This window comes from Salarias fasciatus, chromosome 14, assembly GCF_902148845.1.
Source record: "Salarias fasciatus chromosome 14, fSalaFa1.1, whole genome shotgun sequence".
In the NCBI taxonomy this organism is placed as follows: domain Eukaryota; kingdom Metazoa; phylum Chordata; class Actinopteri; order Blenniiformes; family Blenniidae; genus Salarias; species Salarias fasciatus.
The window spans coordinates 29,897,940-29,924,647 of NC_043758.1; the positions used below are offsets into that span (position 1 = coordinate 29,897,940).

The 26,708-nt window shown below is 41.9% G+C and overlaps 1 protein-coding gene across 1 annotated transcript in view; it reads right to left on the reverse strand.

Moving 5' to 3' along the window:
- Nucleotides 1–26,708, reverse strand: part of nbeab (neurobeachin b) — a 251,897-nt gene that overhangs the window by 143,686 nt on the left and 81,503 nt on the right. The window contains 7 exon segments of the mRNA XM_030109360.1: nucleotides 1,028–1,196; nucleotides 2,683–2,835; nucleotides 5,059–5,167; nucleotides 8,599–8,732; nucleotides 8,827–9,024; nucleotides 23,501–23,647; nucleotides 25,212–25,331. Of these exon segments, the coding sequence (XP_029965220.1) occupies nucleotides 1,028–1,196; nucleotides 2,683–2,835; nucleotides 5,059–5,167; nucleotides 8,599–8,732; nucleotides 8,827–9,024; nucleotides 23,501–23,647; nucleotides 25,212–25,331 (1,030 nt within the window).

Consider the following 26,708-nt stretch of genomic DNA (forward strand, 5'->3'; position numbering starts at 1 on the left):
GACCGAGTCATGTTTAAACACCACAACCTGAGTATTTTTTACTAAACATGGTGTTCATACCCAGCAGCAACGTGTCGGACAATAACGATCAATAACAAAGTCTGAATCACCTCAAACTGCTTCCTCCACAATGAGTTCGCTGTTGTCCTGCATGGTTCAGGCCTCCTCCTACAGCAGTACACCTGACTGAGCTCAGTGAAGGCATAGTGCTTAGATATAAGCAAAACTACAAGCAAGTAAATTCAGGCTGAGCAGTACTTCAAGAAAACTTCTTGGATGTTGAGCTTGACATGATGCAAAAGTCTTCCAACTTCCCAAGAAAACGAATTCTCATCGATCACTGTTAATGAACGTTTAGTTCACATGAGATAGAAATGATCATTGCTGCAGACATTCGGCCAGAGGTGAAGAAAAATAGCATTTTTTTTTGGAAGCAAGCTTGTTCTACAAGCATTACATCAGAACACAAGCTTTAACCTTCAGCCAGTACGTTTCACTGGGCCTTGGAGCAGCATAAATGCAGGTCTCAGAATCAATATAAGACAAGCCCTGCACTACAACACTGATCATTTAGAGGGGAATAATGGATAGCAGCAGAGAAATGACGGCCCAAGGACGCTTTCCCCTTTTGGTGACGTGCTGTTGTTTCACAGACTGAGGATGCCAGTCATGGAACTGGCCCGGGTTTTGGAGCCCTATCACCCACTCCGAGCGCCCGAGCCGGATGACAATATTGATACTGTGTGTCTGTCTCGCTCTCGTCTTCTGTGACGGCGCCGGTCCCAACAGCTGACAGGCAAGCGCTTCCATGTGGGGATGAGTCATTTCAAATGTGGGGGAGCTGTTGCCATTTTAGGAAGACACTCTGATAACAGGCTTCCGTCGGCACACAATGATCGTGATTGTTCACTCTCCTCCAAAACGCCGAGCTTCACTCGTGTTCAGATGTGTGAGAAACTGTTTCTATAAACAACAGCTCGGATCCAGCCGGACCGAAAACGCAAACGTTCACGTTGATCAGGCTCACCGAGGCCCTTCGGAGCGATGCTGCTGCTCTCTGCGGGATTGACGGCCCAGTAGTAATACTTCAGGGAATGCATGAGCTGAAGCACCGTCCCCACTCGCCGGATCGTGTTGTAGATGGTCGCCGTGCCGATGAACTCAGCGGAGAGGTAAGTATACAGAGAGAGCTGAACCTGCAGGGAGCAAACACACACACACGAGAATGTGGAAAATACATTACTTTCCTGCAGACTCACATAAGACATAAAAACTTTACTTATACTTATCCTCACACAGTCTATAAAACAGGTAGCAAAGCAGCGTTCAGTCAGTGTGCAACTGAACACTAACAGAACAGAAGGAGCGAGGCAGCACATAACCGTCAATTTAATTTTTTTAAAAGGATTATATGATGACAGCTTGATCCAATTAACTCACCATTTTACATTAACTAAAACATTTTACTTAACTGAGCTTATTACGCGAGCAGATGTACGTTAAGGATGACCACTCTGCGTTACTCAATTTTCTAATTGTTGCGGCTGGGCTCTGTTCAGCGATGATTAGCATGTCCTCTGTAATTAGCAGCAGACCTGATGAGAATTTCTAATCCCAGCAGAGTCATTCTGGCTCTAAACACCGAGGGCGTTTTTCCCATATGTCACAAATTACAGGATATTAATGAGTCACCTGTGAGTCATGATGTGGCTCAACATCTCAGGTAGCTGAAAACCAAATTATTGTTCCGGCAATTTCTATTAGAGGTCAAAGAGAAAATGTGACCACAAATCTTATTTGCCCACTAGGACTGAAACCAAGGTCTGGTGGATTGTTGCATACTGAATGCTGCTGTGCTGATTCTGCTGTAACCTGTGCAGCTGGAGGACAGCAGCAGAGGAAATGTCCTCGTGCGTCCTGGGGGAGGGAGCCGCTGCAGCTCCGTCCCCGTGCAGCTGTAAAGTGCTCCAACCTACTTCATTACCTTGCTGTTTCTCCAGTTTTTTTTTCCTCCCTCTTTCTCTATGCTCTATTTCGGAAGAGTGTCGCAGGCAAGCCTCCAGACACTTTTGTATTTATTTCCTCCTTTTATTTATTCATGGCCTGGTCCCACCAGCGGCATTCCTCAGGCAAATGTATTTGCCACACAAACTCTGCTTCTTTGATATACCTCATCCCATTTTTTATGGATCATTATTAAAAAGAAGGGCGGGAAAAAAAAAAAAAAGAAAAAAAAAACATTTAAGACTTACTGGAAGAGCCAAGGTTTGGTCAATGTCAGTCGTGCCCTGAACGCTGTCTGGCGGTGAAACGAACTAATATTCATTCAATTGACAACCAGCTTAATGGAGTCAATAATGTTTTCATTTGGCTCTTACTAAAATAAGCTGAAGCATCTGAAAAAAAGACACACGGGCAGATAATTTTTCAATTTGCTCGTATGCTTCACTTCTGGTTTGTTTTATTACCACCTACACAAGCGCTCGCTGTCACCGGGAATTTTATCAAAGCTGACACCTGTGCAGTAAATACTTGACAGCCTATTTCCATTCAAACACAGGCACGTGTGAGGATTTGCAATTTCCATTCCCATGTTTGCAGAGGCGCCGATCATGCAGGATTTACTGATGGCTTGCGTGGGCGGAAGCTCCGGCTGAGCCGGGGTTACCTGCAGGAGCTCACCTTGGCAGGGGTGTGGATCCAGATGGCGGCGTTGAACAGGATGTGGTCGCACAGCTGCTTCAGCAGCGGAGCGCCGTGCGCCAGGCCGTCCAGATACTTCGCAAAGGACAGGAACTGCTCTAAAACCGCCCTGGTGATGTGCGCTCGGGACGACTGCGGAGAGGAGAACAAAGTCACTGCTCGGCGTGTGTGTGCTTATCTTCTCCCCTGCTCCCATGCAGCGCAGCCCCCTGTGGTGGCGGGTTCTGAGATGTCTCTGCAACACCCGCAGGTGGGAGAGAAACGTATGTCATAATGCGAGGAAAAACATCTGTGACTGTGTCATTACGTTGGGTCACTTCAGGCTGAATAACAGGTAGAGGAATCAAACTTTAGAGTTGCTCCGTAACAGCGACAGAGAGCAGCCGATCGCTGCCTTGCATGAAAATATGTCTCACATTTCAGAAAAAGAACTTTTCGATCTCCAAACCAGTAATTTTACACTGCAGAGGCCATTTAATCACAACTACAATCAGAAAGAATTTATTTAGATTTCTAAGATCAATCCAGTATGCATTTTACTTAAAAAAAAAATAAAAATTAATTAATAAATCCACAGGACACCAAAAAAATACCATGAGTCAATATAAAGATATCAAAAGACTCAAAAGATGCAGCACAGATGTGTGCTGATATTTTGGAAGCCAAAGGTGAAAGAATTTGAAAGACAGGCATGAAAACCACAATTGTTCACGTGAAATGTATTTTTAAGTAGGCTGATGCACGTGTTATTTTATCAAAGGCTGTTAGGTGAATCGAATGCTCTGCTTTCTTTGCAAATTCTTCTCCAATTTGGTTATTGCTCCCTACAGGTAGAGCAGGAGTGTCAATCAGGTTTTAGTTCAGGGACCACATTACATCATGGCATCTCAGCCCGGCTCTCCGTGTCGTGTTGTGTTGTGTTGTGTTGTGTTGTGTTGTGTTGTGTTGTGTCTGCTACTCGAAAGAAATTTGTTTTTAAAAAAATAATCTACATTTGCAAAATCTTTACAATTTGCTTGGTGGTTTGGTGGAACTGACTGAAGCTTTATTTGTGACACTCCTGACCTAGATCATCTCTCAACATAACATTTATAGATGTGTTTGTATTGTTTTCTTTACTTGAGCGGTTGAAAACACCCAACTCTTTTTGGATGTGGTGACGCTGTTCTAAATATGGATTCCTGAGCTCCAAGGCAACTGGAACGCACCACAAGTATGTGGGATGTGCTCAATAAATAGATCCTTCATTACAAGGATCCTCTACAAAATATAAGAGATTTACAGCCAGGAAAATGTTACGAGAAAGAAATAATCCACTGGAAAACACATATTACTCCACGTTTGATGCTGTGCTTGCTTTGGAAGTGCAGCCATAAGGTTTGCATGCTGAGGTCAGTGATGAATGAAGAGACTTTTGTCATTTTGTCAAGTGATTGAACCTTAAAAAAATAAATTACAGCACATTGTTTTGACTTCACAGAAAGCTCCCAGCAGAACCCTGACTGTTAGCCATCCTGTCTGGCACCTGCTCCATGTTGTGTGTGTGTGTGTGTGTGTGTGTGTGTGTGTGTGTGTGGGGGGGGGGGGGGGGGGGGGGGGGGGGGGGGGGCGGCGGGAAGCGAAGGCCCGCGAAGAACGGAAGGTGTGGCATAAACAGCTAATGAACAGATGGTGCGATATGTGAAAGTGTGAAACCTGGCAACAGAAAGAGAGGGAAAAAAAAGAGAAAAGAAGGAGCGACAGCTCTCAGGTGCCGTCTATGAGCCTGCCTGTTAGTTAACAGCAGCTGAAGCCAGCAGGCAGGCGAGGCACTGAGTGACAAAGTGGAGTCATTTCTCAGAGCTCCAAAAGAGGCGGCACACAGGGGGGGGGCTGCAAGATCTGCATCACAAAATGAGTAAATAAAGATGAATGTAGAAAGAGAGAGCGGGGCTTTGTTGTTTTCTGTTTTAGAGGGCTATGCTACACTGTTAGATCATGAGTTTTAAGACCCCGGCGCTCTGGTTCATGTCGTCCCAGTGTGTTCATCTCATGTGCGATTCCCTTCATTGTGCCTTGTTTTCCACAGTTTCCTGCCTGTTTCATGTTGTTGTTGTGTTTTCGTTGGTTCACATCGCGTCATGAGGGTATATTTTGAACTACGCGCATAACAAAAACATTTTTGTTTTCGGTAGATTATTTCTCACAGCCCACACTCTGATGCTCATCCCATAAATGTACGTTTCTTACCAACGTGCCACCATTTAAAAGGGAAATAAATTCTCTTTTGTGTGTTTTAATTTATTATTCTTGAACACTTATCAATTAGTCTATTTGCTTCCCGTTTTCCAGGCATCCTCTGGGCTCCCCACATACCTTCTCCAGCAGGTATCCAATCACCAGGAAGCCTTTCCCTCCCAGCATCTGCTCCTGCATGGCCACTGAGCTCTTCAGCAGCTCCACCAGGAAGGCCAGAAGAGTGGCGCTGCAAAAAAATAAAGACAGCAATCACACAACCATCCACTCACTCAGGTGACAAGCAAAGCTATTCTGCCATTCTGAAAGCAGCGTGAAGACACCGGGAGGCTGAGTGAAGGTCATTTTCAGAGGATGTCAGCAATCAGCTGGGAATGCTCCCCCTCCACTTTCATCCCGCTCTCATTCAGGAATAATAGTGGGCTCGCAGGGTTCTCAGGGGTCTTTGGGGTAACTGGATGTGTATATCTCAGCGTGTGAGGTGGGAGAGGAGGTTTTCTTTTTTTTTCTTCTTCTTCTTTGTAGCAGGGCTGTTCAGTGGAAGCCTTTGGCTGAGTGACAGTGCTGCTTGGTGACACTTCTTAATCGGCTTTGCCTCACATCCTCTAGTGGTTTCCACTCTAGCACAACAATCGCAAGGACACAATCATTCCTGAGCAGGCTTGCCCCCATGCCCTGCTGTATGCACAAAGACTCATCCAATCAGTGGTAACTTTTATGTGAAGTGTCTCTGTTCGTCTGCCGTGTGGCTTTCTCACTTCAGTCAGGGGGTAAACACACCAGACTGCTGGAGATTCAACACTGTGTGTTTTTGGTTTACGCTCTGATCCTTCAATGCGAGCGCAGAATCCTCCAAATTTGGTAAATGTTTTGTGACTGACAGTACATCAGAACTTCTTAAAATCTAAGGAGTGTTGAGAAACGGTGAAAATGTTTCTTCTCTGTCCAGCTTTGGGGTCGTTACGGAGGATCATCTGGCTCCATGTCGCTCTGTTAAACCAACCATCTCCATGTCCTCCTTCACTACCTCCATCTGAGGTCTTCTCTGACTGAAAGCCGCATCTCAAACGTCCTTTGGTATTGCCGATCTCTCCTCAGTCCATGTCCAAACTGTCTCAACCTCTCACTCTTATGCTTAAGGTATTCAACTTTAGTTTTCCGTCTGATTCTTACTTCTGTCACTACCCATCACCCTTTCAAATCTTTGCCAACTCAGTCGCCTCTCTTTCAAGGGTCCTGGGATATTTCATCAGTTTTATAAGTTAGCTGCTATACCGTGCAAAGGAAGATTTCAGAAACGTGGGTTTCACACTCCACTGAATAGAAGGTGACTGTTGTAACAGACTTCATGAGGCAAGATTAATGTCTTCTACTGTACATATGACAGCGATGCCTTAAGAAAGTAAGCACTCAGAATTAAAAGAATATAGAGGTGTTTATTGGCTTTTATTGCAGGCTAAAACATTCAGACCTGTGTTTACACAGTATTTTCAAGTGAAAAGGCAAATCTTCTGTTGCGTTTTTGGAGCGGTTTCTGAGACAACGGTGTTTGGAACTACCGCAGTGCAACTTATTGAGAACTTCTCTTCATACGAACATCCAATGTTAATGTTTATAGCGTATTGTTTTCTGAAAGCATATGTGTGTTTTCATTAAAAAAACAACCAACAGCACCAACTTGTGGCCCAACATAAAAACTACATTGATTTCAGCATTTCTGTCGTTTCCATGTAACTGGTTCAGTACGACGATCACGATATAATTTACGATAAATATGTGACACTGATATTTTTGTGCTTCATTTGTACTGGTCATTTTCTTCTTGGATCCACTTGTAATCAGGAGAAAATGTAACATGATTGCTATTTGCTTTTTCCTCTTACAGTTCCCACCAGCAGCTCTCAGAAGCAGAGGTTTTCTGTTGGCCTTTTCATCATTTTTCTCTTGATTTTTATACTCTGGACTTTTATCCTGTCGTCAACAGGTAATGTTGAAATATGGAAGTGAAATACAAATTAGTGCTTTTCGATCAGACAAACATGTCGACATGCTTGGCTGAATTTCAAAGAAAATATTGATTGAAAAAAAAAAATATATATATATATATATATATATATTTCTTAAGAATAGCAGACACAAGACAACACTGAGATCTGAGCTCATTAGCATCAAAGCCATGCTGTCAGGGTTCGTAAAAACTGAGGAACGCAACTTTTTTGTTTTTGTGCCAGAGGGTTTCATTAAAATTGATTTTATTTTGAGATTTTAGCCAGTTTCAGCAGTAAATGTTTGGGTTTATGAATATATAGACATTTTAATCACGCATACTGCCCCACAACAAAGAAAAACTTCAAAGTTAAGATTTAAAGCTTTTTATGACGCTATTTTACCGGCTCACTAAAGATGAAATTGTGCCGGATGTGGCGACTGAACTAAAATGAGTTTGACACCGCTGGTCCCGTACCTCCGTGTCCAATCAATGGATTTTGGCATATCTCATTACTGTCCGCTAAACCTTCCCTCTCACGCTTGCTGTTACCCTTCTGTCACACGTCAGGAAAACAAAAAAAAATGTTTATTAAAATGCATTTATTTGAGGGTGGCCGATCCGCAGGCGTTCTGCCGTGTTAATTGTGTGGAATTGCTTTGAACTGCTCAGCCCAGCAGGCTTATGGGGATTCAGTCTGAAAGCCACAGCAAGGACAAAGCAAAGTGTTTGAAAGAGTTACAAAGTGTAAACCGGCAACCCCAACAGGGAAGAGAGAGAGAGAGAGAGAGAGAGAGAGAGAGAGAGAGAGAGAGAGAGAGGGAGAGAGAGAGGGAGGGAGGCACAGAGCTATGGCCTTGTGGGATTTGTGCTGTTGTGGCCACTCCAGTGTCCATCCATGTCACTGAACTAACAGTGGATTAGAGCAGAGCTCAGACTTCATCCCGGTTCGCGGACGAGGCGCTTCAGGCCCAGTCTGAACCAATAACAGGGAGAAATACCCCACGGCTTCACGGTGACTGGTGTCATACACACAACAACAACAACAACAACACATGTCCGCCGTGTTCATCCAATTCCGTCTGGACTGTGGCTGCTGAGACTCTGTCATCCACAGATTGTGCGTCACACACAGTTCAATGAAATATCTGCTGCTGTTTTGCTGGTTTCTCACCAGCTGCAATGAGAAGAGAACTGTCAGTAATCAACAAAATAATGGTGATCAGTTTGTTTGGAAAGCTTTAACAGCTTTACGACGTTCCGATTAGAAGAAATTGAATGTTTTGTCAACTCAGACAACTTAATTCATGACTATTTAAGACCTTTTTTGAAATGTTTTGAAGCTTTTGAGCCAAACTTTTTGCCTTGTCATTGTGCCTTTTTGGTATCACAGTTAGCGCTACTGATATCAACCAATGGCCTAAACAGGCCTGACGAGGAAAAAAAATCAAATTCAATCATTTTAACCATTGTAGAAACTAATAATTAATTTTGTAGAAAATACAAAATTATAGCTTTAAAAACAGTGATGTGTTATCACTTTTTTTTTAATTGATAAATAACATAAAATATGCACAGAAATCCAGCATTCAAATTCACAGCTGCAAACTCATTTCATGAACATACATTGCTGTATGTTGGCATCAGCTTATGCTTTCTGTTTTTAAACTCACCAGACCGTAGTTTCCACCTGACAGTCATTCAGCTGATGATAATCCAGCTGGGCAAAGAGGGGAAAGAGCACCTGGATCCCTCCGATGGAGTGGATGGCGCTGTGGATGGAGTGAGTCACTGTGGCCTTCACATCCTGTGAAGGAAAAACAGAAAACACACCTTGAAGCTGATTAAACATTAAACCCAGGGCTGCGATCGTTAAAGAATCGATGCGCAAAGCCACTGACCTGGAGCATGAGGGCGTGTGGCGAGTGCACGAAGATGGAGGCGTTCTCCCGAGGCGAAGACTCCAGGCAGAGCTGGGCGTCCGTGGCCTTGGCGTTATACGTGAAGGCGATGGAGCTGGCCAGTTTACCGTCGTATAAAACCTGTTTGTGGTGCTCCGCTAAGTGGATGTCACTCTCTGATTTGAACTTGAAGGTGCTCTGTGAAAAAAAAAAAAAGAGAGAGAAAAAGAGGGGAATTAAAGAAAGAATTGAACTGATGGTAATTTTAATTCAGATAACTAATTTTTATTTGTTATTTGCCTTTGAGTTTACAAATAAGTGAGTAGTGGAAAAATTCCCAGTTCTGAGTAGAAAAATATATATTCATATTAAGGATGCATCTGTGCTGATACCAGTATCAGGTTTCAGGTCTGAGAGTATGAACCCTAAACCTTTTGAAAGAGCCCTGACACAACCTGAGAGTATTGCGCGATGTGATGCATCAGCACCGTCGCCCGCAGGCAGAGAAGAGAAGACCAGCAATATGGAGAGTCTTTAAAATTAATGAGAATGATAAAAGTAAGACAGACTGTAAATTATGTTCTGCCAAAATATCAAGAGGAGGTGAAAGTTAGTTCATACAACACCAGCAACTTCATCAGCAGAGACATTTGGACCAGCAGTGCGGGTCACTAGTTGAACTGGTCAGTGGATCCAGGAGGATTTTCCTCTTTTGCTACACGCTAAAGAGTTTCAGGGCACACACACCATCAATGCTACATGCTACGTGATTAAAGTATGACTTATTAACAGCAAGCTAAGTCCCTCGGTCTACAATCTACAGTACATCAAGTTTACTATTCCGGGTGACTTTCAGAAATAAAACTACTGATTCCCAGGAGAATATGTACTGGGAGTCATAACAGGCATTGTTATTATCCATCTACCCACACACATGCACAAGAACTACGAGGGAGAACCGGAAAAAAAACCGGACACTGGTTATAAATTTTCATTTGTTTTATTTTAACAATTATTCAAAGTTGTCGCCTTCAAAGTAATCCCCGCTGGTTTGAATACACCGTTGCATCCGTGTTTTCCAGCTTCTAAGGGCGTTTGAAAACTTGTGCGTATTGATCCCGTTCAATGCATCTTTCGATTTTTGTTTAACCTCCTCGACGTCCTCAAATCTACGCCCCTTCAGCTCTTTTTTCATTCTTGGGAAGAGAAAAAAAATCACACGGTGCTAAGTCCGGCGAATAGGGCGGATGAGGCAGCAGGGTCATCCTGTTTTTCGCCAGGAACTGCATTACGCGCAGGGCCCTGTGTGCCGGCGCGTTATCGTGGTGCAGTCACCACTCGCCATCCCGCCAAAGCTCCGGACGCTTCTGCCTCACTGCTTCTCGGAGCCGTCTCAGGACTTGGATGTAGTGGTCCTGGTTAACAGACTGCCCAGGCGGCACAAACTCGCTGTGGAATACCCCTTTCACATCGAAACAGCAGATCAGCATGGCTTTTACTGCTGACCGGGACTGGCGCGCTGTTTTTCGGCCGAGGGGAGTCCGGGTGTCGCCACTGGTTCGACTGCTGCTTCGTCTCGGGATCGTAGGCGTGACGCCAGGTCTCATCCGCCGTGATGACTTTGCCCTGCAGCCCAGGATCCTCTTCAATGTGCTGGAGGATTTCCCGGCACACATCCACACGGGCCGCCTTCTGCTCCGGAGTGAGGGCACGCCGCAAAGCCCAAATCCTGGGACAGGATCTCCTGACAGGAACTCCACGGAACCCCTGTCAAGGTGGACACCTCCCCGATCGTCCTTCGCCTGTCAGCCAAGACCACGGCTTCCACCTCGCGGATCTTTTCCTGCGTGCGTGAGGATGCGGGTCGTCCGGAGCGGGGGCTGGTCTTCAATGGACATTTCGGCCCTTTTAAAGCGCCCATACCATTCAAAAACCTGCGTTCTCCCCAGGGCACCGTCTTTATACGCCTCCTGGACCATGGTGAGTGTTTCTGACGCTGTTTTTCCCAGCAGAAAACAAAATCTGATGCTTGCGCGCTGATCGCGTTTAGTGATGTGTTCCGCCATTTTGTGCTTTTCCGAAGAAGGGAGTCCTGCTGTGTTGACGTTAGCGCTGTGTGTGCTTTCCCTGTGTAACTTTGTGAGATGATAATTTGCAGAGATCTGCACAAGAACATGCTGTAGCGAGATTGAACAACCACAACTCTGAAATCATTCTTGTTTTAATTTTATAAGCACAGTTCGGTTTCTTTCCGGTACCCCCTCATATTTACGATGGCTGTGGTGCGCATGCACAGTAACCGACAGAGTCAGATCATTGTCAGGAAGTTCCACCTTGGGATAGAAAAAAGTTGCACTTTCAGTGACTCCTTGGTCTGTTATCCTGCAAACTAAAGCTAAAACATGACAAAAGTCTCACATTTTCCCTTGAAGATGTTGCGTCAACAGGACTCAGTTTACAGTTGAACGAGGTCAAAGGTAGGAAGAGAAAATAATGCAGAATTTCATTAAAATGTTGCTGTCTTCAGTTGAACAGATTATCACAAAGACCTGATCAAAGAAGTTGGATTTAAAAAGTTTGAAACTGAATGTTAACGAGCAACATTAGAGAGCAGCAAGGTCCCCCCTGATCTGAAGAACCACCTTATCTTTGCCTCTGGGAAACGAAGACGATACTGAACCTACAGTAGATGAGACCTACAGCTCAGAGGCCCTTTTAATAGAAACTCAGAGAAAACGCCAACATTTTCTTTCATAAATTTAACAGCATACAGTTAGACTGATAGATTGAGTCTATCACAGTCTCAAGAGTGTTATCTTTTAATTAGAACTTGATGAGAAAAAATATCCATTAGAGAAGGAGACAAATGACACAGAGCACCACGGTAAAGACACGATTCTGAAAATGCATTTTGGCTATTGATTAAAGCCGTCCTATTTCTTTTATTCACTCAAAAGAAAGAACGTGTTGCAGCGATGCAAACCATTCTTGACACACTTAACAGCTGAGCATGCGAATGAAACAGCGGAATGGGGTTATATTTCATTTTAAAAAAAGATACATTTGCAATGAGAAGGTGAGAAAACCAGTGATTACATTTACTCTCGACTTTTTTATGCTTACATGTAAAATCAGGGGTTTTCAAAGCATGTTGAGCTCTGATGTTGGACGTATTTTGCTTCCTGTCATCCTAAACGTCATCCTACATAATCATCATCCTACACTAAAGAGAAACTAAATGGACTGTAAAAATTCTGAGCTTTACATGTTCATACAGAAAAATCTCCCACTTGTTATGGATTTGTAGGACGGTAATGCTTTCACTTAGACTTGAGAGGAATTCTGCATTTTTTTGTTCAGTTGGGTTGCCCATCAACATGGCTGCCATCGTTCAACACGCAGAGAAACGTGTACAATAGTCTGAGCTTAGTTTTCAGTTTAAAAATGTATATCTAAGCATTGTATAACCACTTGGGCAGCTATTCTTGGGGGAAAAGCCTTCAATAAGTTAATGAAAGAGTCTGTGAATCACCTGCAGTCACTGATATTTTATGTTCTGTAAAGCTGTAAAGTGCACTTTAATGACTCCTGATACCTGAAATAGTGAGCATTTTATACATTGGTTATTGTCAGTTTTACCTTTAAAAACGTGGTTTACCTGGAAGTTGCATTAGTTTTCAGCAGTCCAACCCCCAGGTTGACAAAATCCTAATTTAATTGTGATTTGATGTCATCAGTATTAAGTGCTGCAGAGGGACGATAGGTGGACCATGGTATCGGCATGGGCCAAATTGTGTGTTAAAAATATCTGCAGATATTCAGTGCTGTGCGTCCCTGGTTTTTAGATTAGAGAGAATATTTGCTTGAGAAATTCTTTTGATTATGGTCAAAGTAAACAGCTTTTTTTCTTATCACCCTGTTTTTTTTTTTTACTTTTATGTAAAATTAGGGAGTCGGGTTTTGTTGACGTCCTTTTGTTTGAGTCATTTTGTGAAAATATTAGGTCAGTGTTCAAAACAAGATTCCTTATTTTTTTGGCTGTTGTTTTGGCTTTGATTTTTTTTTCGTTCCAGATTATTGCTGCCGTATCTTATTTCTAAATAAACCACGGTACCTTTTATAGAGAAAACGGATGGCTTGTCGTATCGGGGCTTCCTTCAACATGATGTTCTAATATTTAGACCAAAACATGAAACTGAATTTACTGTCATTACATTTACAGTTTTAATAAGATAAGGAGAACTCCTATGCTCTTTGTGAGTGTGTCATATTAGGGATATGAAAGTTGGTTATATTTCCTCATTTTTTCCTTTGAATGTCAGGATGAGCATGCTGGTAGTTGACAATCTCCAGCATCTCCTGCAGTACAATGATAAGGATGAAAAGGAGCTGTTGAGGAAGATCAAAGTTGCTTTGATACCGCGGATGATTGTTTACGTGCTTTAATTCAGCCGAGTCATTCACTGGAGCCTGTTTCTGGGGAAATTTCAAGCCGAGCCATCACTCCTGAATCCTCACAGGAGACGCATTGAAATTAATGAAAGAAGGACTTTGTGTCACGACTGATGTATTTTACTTATCTATAATCCATTTCTAAGCTCATGAAGCTTTTTTCTCTTGTATGGCTTAAATGGAGAAGCTGGCCCCACATGACAGGAAAAAACAAAACAGCCTGTGATTATAAAAAGAAAAGCTAAAAAAATGTATTCTCAGCTCATAATAATACATAATGTTAGCAAATTACCAAAACACCCGAGCCATAACAATATGGCCAATGGCACGTAATTATCTGTGTATCTCTATTAGGAGGAAGTGAACATTTTGATGCCTTCGGAGCGGGAAGAGTGACGAGCACAAGGATCTGAGGAAATCTGACGATGTGCACAGTCAGACAGCTGGAACTGCAGATGTTGTCGGGGGTTTCTGAGTCGCTGTGGTCAGTATCTAGAGTGTCTCCAAGGAGGGACAAACAGTGAACCGAGCACAGAGACTCAACCAAGCAACTTAATGAAATGAAAGGAGCTGCTGTTAAAACATTAAGGTTCGATATAAGAACACACTTTCAGAAGTTTGCTGGATCCATTCGGGGTATTTGAGCAGCGAAGATACAAAACGCACAATATAAAGCCAGTGGTCATAATGTTGTGGCTGATCAGCGCAGGTTGATGTGAAGTTTTGTGCAGCAGATCTACATCGTTTGCATCGACTTGTTATACAATATATATATATATATATATATATATATATTTATACACACACATATAGTATATATATATATATATATATACATACATATATATATATATATATATATATATATATATATATATATATATATATATATATATATATATATATATATATACATTGTTATGACCCGAAGAGTCAAACATATTTCTCAAGGACACAGGACAAACAGGATGAGGGTCCAGTAATTTATTTAACACTTTCTCCAGAGTCGGCGTCTTGAAGCTGGAACCTGACGAGGCTCTGGAGGAAAAAGAACCCTCATCACCCGTGCCCCAAAAACTGTATTCAAAAAAAAAAAAAAGAAACAAAGTAGCAAACCGAGGAAGGCCCAGATGCGCCAGCCAAACTTAAGAAAAAGACGAGTCCACAGCCCAGCTGCTATGCAGCCGTCGAAGCTGATCCCTCGTCCAAACTAAAGACAAAACCCCAACTAAACCCGATCAAAAGAAAAGCGAAAACGGGACGGCTGGTCACACCTGGACAAAAAAAGACAGCGATCCAAAAGAAGGGAAAAATCGGAAAAGAGAGAACGCAAAGCCGGCTAGTGGGCTAGCATGCCCTGCAGCAACATGCCTGCCTGTCGGAGCCGGAGTCCATGGCGCGCCGGCGAGCGCACCTGGCGACAGGTGTAACGAGGTGGGTGGGCGAGCGAGAGAGAGACCGGACGACGACGACCCAGAGCGCCGCCTCCACGCTGCTATTTATAGCGCGGCGGCGCGACTCGCTCCAATCAAAACCGAACAAAAAAGGTAAAAGATAATTACTTCAAAAAAGTAACAAAAAACACAACACAGGATAAATATTCCCTAAATATCTGAAGGGGGAAAAAACGTGAAACCACGATGTGCCCGCAGCACATCACAATATATATATATATATATGTATATATATATATATATATATATATATATATATATATATATATATATATATATATATATATATATATGTATATATGTATGTATGTATGTATATATATGTGTATATATATATATATATATATATATATATGTATATATATATATATATGTATATATGTATGTATGTATATATATGTGTATATATATATATATATATATATATATATATATATATATATATATATATATATATATATATATATATGTATATATATATATATTTATATATATAAAAAAAACTTGGGGAAGGGTTACACATTTGTTAGGTGTATAAGATGCAGGCCGCTCTCACATAATAACATTTTGAAGCGAAAATGCATCGTTTTTGCATTTTTGTTTCACAAACGTTCAGCTTTCACATGGCAACATTGTGCTCGCAAAATGTCAGAAATGCTGAAAATGATATCCATTTCACTTAAGGCCACTAGTTGGTGCTGGTGGTTGTTTTTTTTTTTTAATACATACGTTCATACTGACAGATGAGCAGTAGGATCACTATCATCGAAGACTGTCAACGCTAAAACCGCAAAGTCCAGGAGAACATGGGTTGGGAGTCATGATACTGCTGCAGGCAAACGTCGCTATTATCTATTTGCATGCAAAAGAACTATTTACCGTGGTACACATGTGCTGTAGCAGTATTTCCAGTGTCTACAGAGATGAAGCCCAAGAATTTTCAAAAGGCTGCATTTTTGACAGTCAGAGCATTTGTGAAAAGCTTTGTTTTGAGCACCTCCGAGCGGTCATAATGTTGTGGCAGCTCTGTGAGTCTATAACTCTGTAACTTTCATGTCTAGTGTGTCATTTCTGTGTTGAAACTTGGAGACATTTGATGGCTGCATTAAAGCCGGTCAGTCAGTGGCTCAGTAACACTTCGATTATGGCTAACATAACAAATTGCTGATCGATACCAGACTAGTCCTAATTTACTCAATCAATTAGCTGTTGACAGATGAGCTGAATTAATCCGTCAGTGGAGTGTGAGTGGAATATGCTTAATACCAAAATCAATTCCTCTAATCAGGAGGGCTGAATTATTAATGGAAGGGAGAAATGCTTTTTCCTTTTCCTCTCAGATTCACGGGCTGCGAAACGATTAAGAAAAGAGCTGAGGTAAGAGAAAAGAAAGAGGGAAAACTACAGTATGCTGTTATGCAACACGAGCACACAGGGTTCATGCACCTGCCAGAAAGACATCTAAATCTGGGCTGCTTGTTTTCACAGAGCAGATAACAAAGGTGAGCCGAGTCACGTTGTCAGTTCTACGATCACGGTGCTTTCTATTCTGAGCGCCTCTCAAGAGCACAGTTTTTAAGTGGGTAGCCTTTTTTTAAAAGCGAGCCTGAAACATGACAGACTCTTCCTTCACACTGAACATTTGGTACAGATAATGCAGAACAAGCTGCATTGTTTCAAATCTGGAACAGGAGGTGTTTTTTTTTTTTTTTTTTTTTGTGATCCAGCTGCGTTGCAGAATCGTTTCTTTTTCGTAGCATTTTGGGTGTATGTTTACATAAAAATGTAATTTTTTTTCAAAAAATTCCAAAAATGCTGTAGTTCCGTTGTTCTGTAAATGGACAACACTGAGAATATCTTGAAACGTGAACTTTTCTCCAACCGAAACGCACGAAGGATGCGTTGAAACTTGAGAGCCTGAGAGGTAATTTGCTGATGTTGGCTGGTCTTGCATCAGTTTCCTGACTCCAGCGTGAGATTTATCGGGGAGGTCCTGCAAGCGAGCGCTGGAGTCACACTTAATGGCACATCTCCTTCCAGTAGAGATGATAAAAAAGCATACGAGATATCCGGCTCATCTGCTGTGATCAAGCTCATGCGGCAGCCATCATGCATCTCATCACGGAGTCTGTAACATCCTTCAGAAGTTCCCACTCGCCGAGCCCAAGTGACAAGAAATAACAAGCTTCAGTGCCCTGCACTTTTGTGTGCGCCCCGCCGCAGTGTGAAAATAATGATCTCATGGGTTTTGCCCATCAAACCCCGCAGCCTTACAGCATCTTTTCACAGACCAACCAGTCAGAAAGAAAAATTAGAGCACAGTCGCTGGCTTCCTCTCCCAGAGCCAAAAGGTTGTTACGGACCAGAGGCAACGCTGGGCGTCCCTGCAAGAATCAGGACAGTTTCAGAGCCGGGGCTCATCCGTCTTATCAGCGGCCAACAAGGATTTCCTACAGAACAGACACATTTTTGATGTTTAAAGGTTACTACATTTTTTTTTTTTTTTTGGTATGTCACCTTTACCACTTGAGGATCAACCCTTTGGTCTCCATCCTCCCTTCTGCATGACTATCTTTATCACCGGGGGGGGGGGGGGGGGGGGGGTGGGGGGGGGGGGGGGAATTAAAACTGATCTCTGCATCCAGATTACAGCTAATTCAGACTAAATATATTCACTAAAAAAAAAGAAGTAAAACAGATGCATCAAATATTACTACAAATTCTTTTTTTAATGAAGCATGTTAGTGTCAAGGTTGAAGTGTGAAGCTGCAGATCAATATGAATTTATTGATGCTCCTGACACCATACACCGTGATTTTGATTGATTCCCATTAGGAATGCGCTGATACTGATATCAATGCTGCACTGACTGCGCCTAAAGAGATCCCCGATACAGCCTGGTTATTATTACATGATGTGATGCCAGCATGTAGACAAGAGGGAACAAGCTATATCCGCGGTTTGGAGATTCTTTAGCATTAATGACGATGATTAAAGTGAGACAGACTGTAAATTATGTTCTGACAAAATATGAAGAGGAGCGACAGCGAGTTCGTATAACACCAGTAACTCAGTCACCAGAGACGTTCGGAGGAGCAGAGTTAGTCGCTCATTAGTTTGACTTCCCAGCGGGTCCGAGCTGTTCTACATGAGAAAGAGTTTCAGAACCAAATGGTTAAAATGTGATAAATTACTAGAATAAACAGGTCTCTAAAATGTAGCTCTCTCAATTGAGTGGAATTGGAAGTCACTGAATGGAATTTATGAAATATCTTCATTTAACAATAATTTTCTAATAATAAAAAAATTCCAAAACGCTCCAACTTGTAGTTGTGTAAACAAGAAAAAAAGCAATACTTTGTGGAAAAGCTTGAGCTCAGTCTCCATGTAGATGATGGAAATGCTGCTACTGCACATTCACACCGCGGCTGTAGTGAATAGCTCTTCTGCACATGTGTGAGTTAAAGGACAACATCAGCAAGGGCGTCTTCCAAAGTTTCATGAATCCCAGTCCATGAAAGAGTTAGTATAATTCCTATTTTTACACATAGACTTGTTGGTGAACTTAATAAATTTACAGAAAGTCATTTCACCAAATCAAAATGAGCTGCTCTAGGAATAAACTGTGTAGTAGGATGATCTGAATGTAAATATTAGGGAGGCTTCTGTACTGAAAAACAAGAGCGGGTAACTGGTATCGAGTTTGTGGCTGCATGGGCTACAGGTAAGAGACGATGAGCCACATCACCCATGTTGGTTTCTTCCAAAAAAATGAATGAGAAAGACAAAAATGACACATGCTTTGACTGCCTGCTCTGCGTTGTCATGCAGAAAATGCACTTTTACTGACAAACCCCAGAAAAATATCCCTCTTTTCATTGTGTTTGTAACCAATTTGAAACATTCTGTATTGTCTGCAAACCTCTATGTGTCCAATAAAGGTGGTCAGCTGTTCAATACTGGTCCAATATTAATTTAATTTGATTCCACATATTGACCCTGGTAGGATAAGACTTATTTTCTTAGGTCACTTCAACCTGTAAGACAAAATTCTGTGCTTCTGTTCTGTTGCTTTATTTATTCGGGTAAATACAAGTGCATTTTATTGGTATGAATGAAACTCTGACATCTTTATTTACTCACTCCTTCCCTTCTGTCGTCAGATGGTAGGCAGAAAGAATTTGCTGTCACAACCCCTCAGAAACAAGTTGTGCAACATAAATCAATCCAGAAACTTTTGTTTGTTTCCTGACAGGATACACCATTAAAGTGTGCTCAGCCACAAAATATGAATGTATTTTTTAACACTACATTTGTTTTTGAGTGTATCAACACGACTACTTCTGCTGCTGCTGCTTCTTGTCATGCACAGTCAGCTTTTGGTTCAAGAGTTGCTTGACATCATTTAAATTGCACATGAAATGGTAATTTGAAGAAAAAAAAAAGTAGAGTTTAAGTTTAAGACCCCTGCAGTTCACTCTTCTCCAAAGCCCTGCACAGGGCAGATACCGGGAAGTCATCTTGTAACGCTCGGCAGCAAACACGGCGCTCCCTGCACGGAGGAAACGTTTGCTTTCCCTGACAAAAGGAGCAGCGGTATTGTGTAACGGCCTCAGTGTCTTCCAGGCCAGTACAGCAGAGCGGCGCTGGCACCGGTTCAACGAGCTGATCTGCCTCATGTAGAACACAAATGGCGGCGATGATAGAGGGCAGAGGCAGAAATAACTCCGAGAGCATCACAGGAAACTACACAACGTCACGGCATAATTGTTTTGACGAGTCAAACGGGTGACTAATTTTTGGTCTGCTGCTCCATGTTGGTGTGACGAATGTGACTTTTCAATTGCAGACCAGGCTATTAGTGGAAAAAAAAAGAGGCGAGCAGGGAAAAAGTTGAAGCGAGTTCCAGTTTCACACCAAAGATACACTTAAAAAAAAAATAAAAAAAAAAAGAAGAAGATGGGATGAAGACGTTACACAATACAGTAGCTGGGAGTGTTTCAATTTATGTGCAACTACTGAAATACGGTTTATTTATTATATTTCATCATTATGAGTTCTTTTTTCTGAGGATAAACTCTTTGGGTTTATACACTGTGTTGTTGAGTTTAGTTTGGTGCTGCTTCAGTTTGTAGTTTCAGCTTTCATTCGTCAGTTTTCCACAACAAAAACTTCCTTATTCAACTGATTCAACCTATGTGCGTGAAGTGAATAATTCCATAAACATTCGAGTCCTTTATCCTATTATTTTTATTTGATTATTTAACCTTTTCTCTGAACACCTCCTATTAATTTTCTTTTCCAGTGTGTTTTTGTATCATTCCTTTCAACTTTAATTAATGTTCTTTAAAAGAGAACAGATATAGAAAGATATTTTTAACACAATAGTTATGTTTGAGTTCAAAATTTAATTTTATGGTGCCAATTCCCAAATTTACAAAAAATTGTAAACCGGACTACTGCATAATTATCGGAAAGTATTTAAATTTTGATAATTCTAAATCTAATTTCACTTTGAACTTTATATGGTGGTTAAACGTTGAGGCAGGTATTTATGTTGTCATTGTATCTGCATAGACTTTTACGGTATTTGTATTTTATTTAAATTGCTATCATGATAGGGACATTTTACTTTAACTTTTGATTTAATTCGCTGTCATTTAAAGCAGCTGACAGTCATGAAATGTGCAGAAACAGACAAAATCAGACTGAAATAATAAATCAAGACTTCTCCTTTTTCTCGGCTTTCAAAGTTTTACAGTTGGGTTTATAATGCGTTTGTACTTTGACATGACCACAGTGAATCGGAAGTGAGAGCAGAACAGAACAGAACAAATAGAACAGAAAACAACAGAATAAAAAGAATCGAACAGAACAGAATAGGGTACAACAGAACAGAGTAGAATCAAATAGAATAGAATACAACATAAATACTTAATGATTTAAGTTAATTAATCCCAGAGGGAAATTCTTTGCAGCATTGCTTTTCACAGAATATTAAAATAATAAATGAGTAAATGATAATATGTGCGAGTATATGCCATATTCTTTCAGCCTTTGAGAGTTTGTCAAATAGGAAGCATAAAAGATAGATAGGGGGGAGATCTGTACTTTTACTAGACTATAAAATCTGAGCAGTTTTTCCGCCTCGTAAGAATCACAAGTCCATCTCAGGTCAGTGTACGATCATGTGAAATATAGTCTGAGAGCCGGAGGAGCCGGTCCTGCGGACGGATCGGACATATTTCCAGGTATAAATCACAACGTGCAGGGAGGGAGGAGAGACGTAACCTTCGGCAGTAATAATGTCTGCTTTTTAATTCACACTTACACTCAACCCAGCGCGCGATCGAGGGGAAGCATGTTCAAGATGAAACCTCGATGAGAGGGCCATGGATGTGAAAATAAATCATACATCAGGGAAGTTTTTTCTTTAATTCTCGCTCCATCTTGAGCTGTAGCAGATATAAAGTGTCCGTACAGTAACAGTTGTGATATTCTGCACTGGTACTTCTCAATTAAAAGAGGCAGGCCGGTGGTCACCTGGGCAGCGCTCTCATTACAACAACCAATCAATGGGACTGACAACTCAGTGGCCTTTCTCCTCTGGTTCACCTGGCTGCTTCTATCACACTCACCATTACAAGCTCCGCTCACAGCTTCATCAGTTCCCGGTAATTGTCTCCCCGGGAAACGCTCTTCATTATTTCAAGGATTCTGAACAATTGCTCCGCTGTGTGCTACCTCGTGTTAATAGAAGGTCCAGAGGCGCAGTTAAAAAGGCGAACAGCAGGTCACCAGCCATCAGCAAAAAAAAAAAAAGACCAAACACTGGCTTCTCTGAGGAACACCCCCCCAATTCACTGACCTGATTGAAATTGCTGCATCTTTAACTGCAGTTTTTTTTTTTTTTTTTAATCAGTGTGATCCCCAATGCCAAAGATTACTTTTTGCTTCTGCCTTCTCTGTCTTGAGGAACCCACAAGAGGACATCAAAGCGGCATAAAAAGGCCAGAGATCTTTAAAACAGCCGGAGACAAATCCAGTGTTAAAAGCTGATTTTGGAAGTGTGTGTCTTTCCACCATTTGTGACAGAGTGCGGGGTTTAACACAGTGAGAAAAAAGCCGCACTTTGTGAGGCACTCAGAGAGAAGCAGTGTGAAGGAGAGTGGAAACACACCCCGCATCCTTTTTAGGTTAGGTGGAATTTTCTGTGTGGAAACCAGATGGAAAGGGGGAGTTCATTAAAACAAAACAAAAACAAAAAAAATACTTTTTCTTTGTTTGTCTGGTTTGAAACATTCATCCATTTTTTATTCCATTCTCAGAATTTTGGGTGAGGAGACAATCCTGATTTAGATTGAGTGAAGCACGCAGATTCAACCAGCAGTTCTAGAGTCACTAACCAATCTCAAATGCATATTTTTTTTAAACTGGAGGAAGTAAAAGAGAAAACCCACAAATGCGGGAAGAAAATGCAAACTCTGCCCATCCTGCAAGCCAGCGCTTCATATCATAACCAGGGTTTGAATCTCTCCAACAATCTGTCTCTTCTACCCTTTTCTATATATGGTGCGTTACATACAGCGGGACAGAATTCAACAGGTGCATGCTGAAGCAGAGGTAGGCACTTCTGCTTGTTGAAGCAACACAGCACGGAAATGAGTCCCTGCCCCAACACCGCCGAGTTTAATGAATGTGTCATTATGAAGCTCTGCAGAAATCCTGATAATGTGCACCTCATTAGGATAAGGTATTTTGAGGCTACGCTGAATGCATGAAGGACTGAGGCAATTCAAGACCGCGAGAGAACACATTTACAGAAAAAAAAAAAAGCCAGTAACGATGATCTGTCAAGACATTTTTCAACAAATTACAACAGGAGGACTGCATTTAACCAGAACATACAGGGAGGGACAAACGCTGTGGTAAAACAGAGTCCAGAGAGACCTGCATGAGCTTTACTTGTTGACAGGGGTTATTTGCTTAAATTTCAACAGATTTCCATTCATTGTATCACAGGTTCGATTAGAATTTTAACTTAATTAATGCAAATTTTTGGATCAAACTATACATTAATCTTTTTAAGTTGCCTAAACCTTATTTTAAAGGTATTTTGAGGCTCAACTTGAATTTGACTTCATGGAAAATGACGTAAAACAGCTCCTTTTGGTCATAAAGGTTACAGACTCCCACACTAAACTCAGGCTTCCTTGTTGTTCTGAGTGTGAATACAGACATAAACTATTCTTTCTACTATTTCCGATTATTTTCTCGTGTTTTCATCACAGCTGACAGCTGAGCAGCAGTAATCACCATGAAGGGGACGGCGGTGATGAATTTGATCCTTGGGAGGGAGAGCCACCCACCTCATGATGAATCCCGACCTGTGATATATGACGGAGTAACTTCAACTGAGATCGTCTTTCAAAAAAACACCAAAACCGAAATATTTTTCAAGATGATGAATGCTTGCAGTCGTATCCCTCTCAGATCAGGCCAGCATCTTTTTGAAACTCGTTCGTCGTTCAGATTGGGAGTGCTGGCCGGGGGCCTCCGCCCCCCCCCCGGAGTCCCCCGGCGCCTCCCTCCGCGCTTTGCGCCATTATTCCCCAGAAGTGGGTAATTTATGCGGCCGTTATCTGAGACGGATGGAGACACAAGGCAGAGGGACGGCGGCAGGGCAGCGCTGCTCATTGATTTCACAGATGGATAGGTGATGCGGACTGCTTACATGTAATCTAATTTAGCCGCCGCCGAGCACATACCTTATAGCCCGCTCCCAGCTGATGAATTGCAAATATCTGTGCGGGATTGAGGGCTTCACTGAACACGTAGACGGCTCCGAGCTGCCCGCAGAAGACTCTGTTTGCATCCGCAGTCTCGGAGGACCCGAGGAAGCACTTATCATAACTCTGCAAGAGGGACAGAGGGAGGGAAAAAAAAAAAGGCTGCATTATTTGGTAGTTTAAGAGTGAAGAAGAAGAAAAAAGAAATCACACAGTGGGCAACAGCTAAAATGTGCTTTCTTTTTTATCCTCTGACCCAGATATTTAGTGCAGCAGCAACAACAACATGCCCTGGTGTTGTTTCAGGGCTCACCTCAGCAACTCCCTGATGCAACGGAATTGCTAATAGCTCACCGAGACACAAACTCTCGCTATAACCTCTGCGGTAGTGCGACGATGTGCTGTGGTTACATTCACAATTTGACTGATATAGCTACTGATAAATCAAAATTTTCAAGAAAAATGTGCTTCCTAAAAAGGAGCATCATGCAGACATGTTGCTGCGTCCTGCTTTTAATGGTGAATTCATCGGGAGCTGCGAGGAGGAAAATGTCCCGCTTCAACAATCAGAAAGGGAACTTCCCACTGGGAAAGTGAAAGGTCCGACCTGTTCTCCAGTCAACCCTGTACTGTCCTTCATTTAACGTGCTGGGACGGCGCCATCTCGTCTTTGACAGGCGCTTCATTGGACTGAAGTTTTGATGTGATTTCAGTGGCGGTGAATTACTAAATGAAGCTGTCATCTTTATGAAGCTTCACAGTGACAGTTATAACCCTGCTGTTAACTGTGAATTGCTTCAGTGTGGTGTGAAAGCAAGTCAGACACCCTGAATTTAATTTCTTTCGCCATTTTGATGAAAATTGCATAGTTTTCTGTGTTCCTGCCATTTCTGTGTAAATGGACGTCGTTTTCAAAGCACTAAACTGTAAAAACATTTAATTTGCACTTGAAACTTCACATAAATGGGGACATAGTCATGCAGATGCTGGAATTTTGGAAATGGAACCTTAATTATGACAGATACCAGCTTATATTAGAATCAGAACTGTGCTCACATTTACACATACTTCTAAGTACAAGTTGATAAATTCCGTACTTTCCCTGGAAAGGCTCCGTGTGTGTGACATGAGAAAATGTAAATACATTAATTCCTGTCAGGAAAATTCTGCCTCACAATGAATGGAAAGATTCATCTGCAAGAACTGTGGAATATTTTTGGAACCACATCTAAATTAAGATACAACTCGGGATCCTTTCTGTTGCACTCAGGAATTAAATAGCAGTGTGTGTTAACAAGCTACACTTTGACTCATACCTGCAAAAACAGAATTACACCAAGTCTCACACTGCATTTTAACGAAGACGGCAGCAGTCTCCTGCTGCATGTGCACCAGAAATAAAGCAGCCACTTCCAGTTATTCATTTTTCACTCTATGCAAAGCTTCCAATTGTTTTAAATTTCACTGCCGCACAAATGAAGTGTGCACAGTGGAATTAAAATTCAAGTCATAATTCTGCGAGGAAAAGGGTGGTGAGTTAAAGCCCATCTCGCTCGATGAGCTCTATTGAGGAGCTCATTTTCTTCATCAAAAATTACACAGAAATGAGAAACAGTCCGTCCAGATCCAAAAGACGTCAGGAACATGGTGACAGAAGGGAAGGGGAGTGAAGAAACAGAAGGGAGCTCACGTCGTTCGTGTTGACGTGCCACGCCATGTCGCCATAAGACACCAGCTGTCCGTTGACGTAGCATCTGATCTCGCTGTTCCTCCAGCGGCTGTAGATGTGAACGATGCTGATCATGTACCACTGAGGAGGAGAACACAGTCACACTCGGAGAGAATTCAAAGCATGCAGCACACACGCGAAGACTACAAGCTAACATTTTGATTTGTGCAAAGGAGGACGGCGAATAATAAACCCGAGGAGAGCCTGAGTGGAGGCGAGACGATTCTTTTTATTCACAGACCAGCATCAGACACTAGTTTATTAGACCATGAAACAAAGACTTCAGCGAGAGAGGCAACTGTAAAATGACTTTCTATCAGGCAGGTACTAAATAAAGAGTGAACATTTTCAAGAAACTCCTCTTTTCAAGAAACTTTTGCTGATATATTTCCTGAAAATCTTTTTAATAGGGACGCACCGTTATCGATATTAGTTTCGGGACACACACAACAGCGATGCTACATGCTACACATGATTAAAGTATGACTGAAACACTCCTCAACAGGAGCTGGCGCATGCGGTGGTCCATAGCAGGCTTTGAGAGTGGTTTGTCTTTGGTTGGATGAGTGAACTGAAGTCACATGATGTGTTTCAGTTTCTTTTTGTCTGTATATGTATTCACCTTTATTTATTCACCTTTATCCAGGTGAGAGATGTGTAAACCGAGCGGTTCTTCAGGTTCTCTCATCATAGCCGTATTATAGAGGGAGAAATTAAAGCTCTGGTCGAGCCTCCAGTCTCATTATTGGCAGTTCAAAGTCTATTTAGCTAACACTGAGCCCAGAGCGTGATCCCAAAGGTGTGTACGCACATCACCACTGGTGTGTGTGAGCATAAAAAAAAACGTAATAAGAGTGTAAAGTGCTTTGGGACTGCCACAAAGCTGTGAAAACATGACATTAGAGACATCTATTCACACTATCCAAGATGATGAGTACAGGAATGAACTTGAGAGGAAGAAAATGAAGATCAGGGCTTTTTCCGGCACATTTTTAATTACTTCTAAAATAATGACAAGTAGTAAATGCATCTGGCTTGTGTGACAGCTACATATTTTATATATAAAGACTTCATTATTATTATCTTAAATCAAAAGCATCTAACTTGCCAAGATGACTTCAGATTTAATTGCTTATGGATCCTCACAGTAATTTCTCATGAAGTGAAACACATCACAGAGCATTCAGCTGGAAATAACTCCTCCATCTGTGAGGAACGGGCTCATTCTCACTCCCTGAAGTGAACCCTGACCTAAAGCTTACTCGGTGCATCCACAGATGAGATAAGCAGTGGGAAACATCTGGAAAGATGCTCTGCACAGTTTCCTGTCAGCGTGGGTCAGAAATACAGTTTGTTACATTCTGTAACTATGAGTTCCTCTTCTCTGAGGACACATCTGTTGGGTTTACACTACATCTCGGGGTTCCTGGTGGACTAGTGCCATTTCAGCTTGCAATT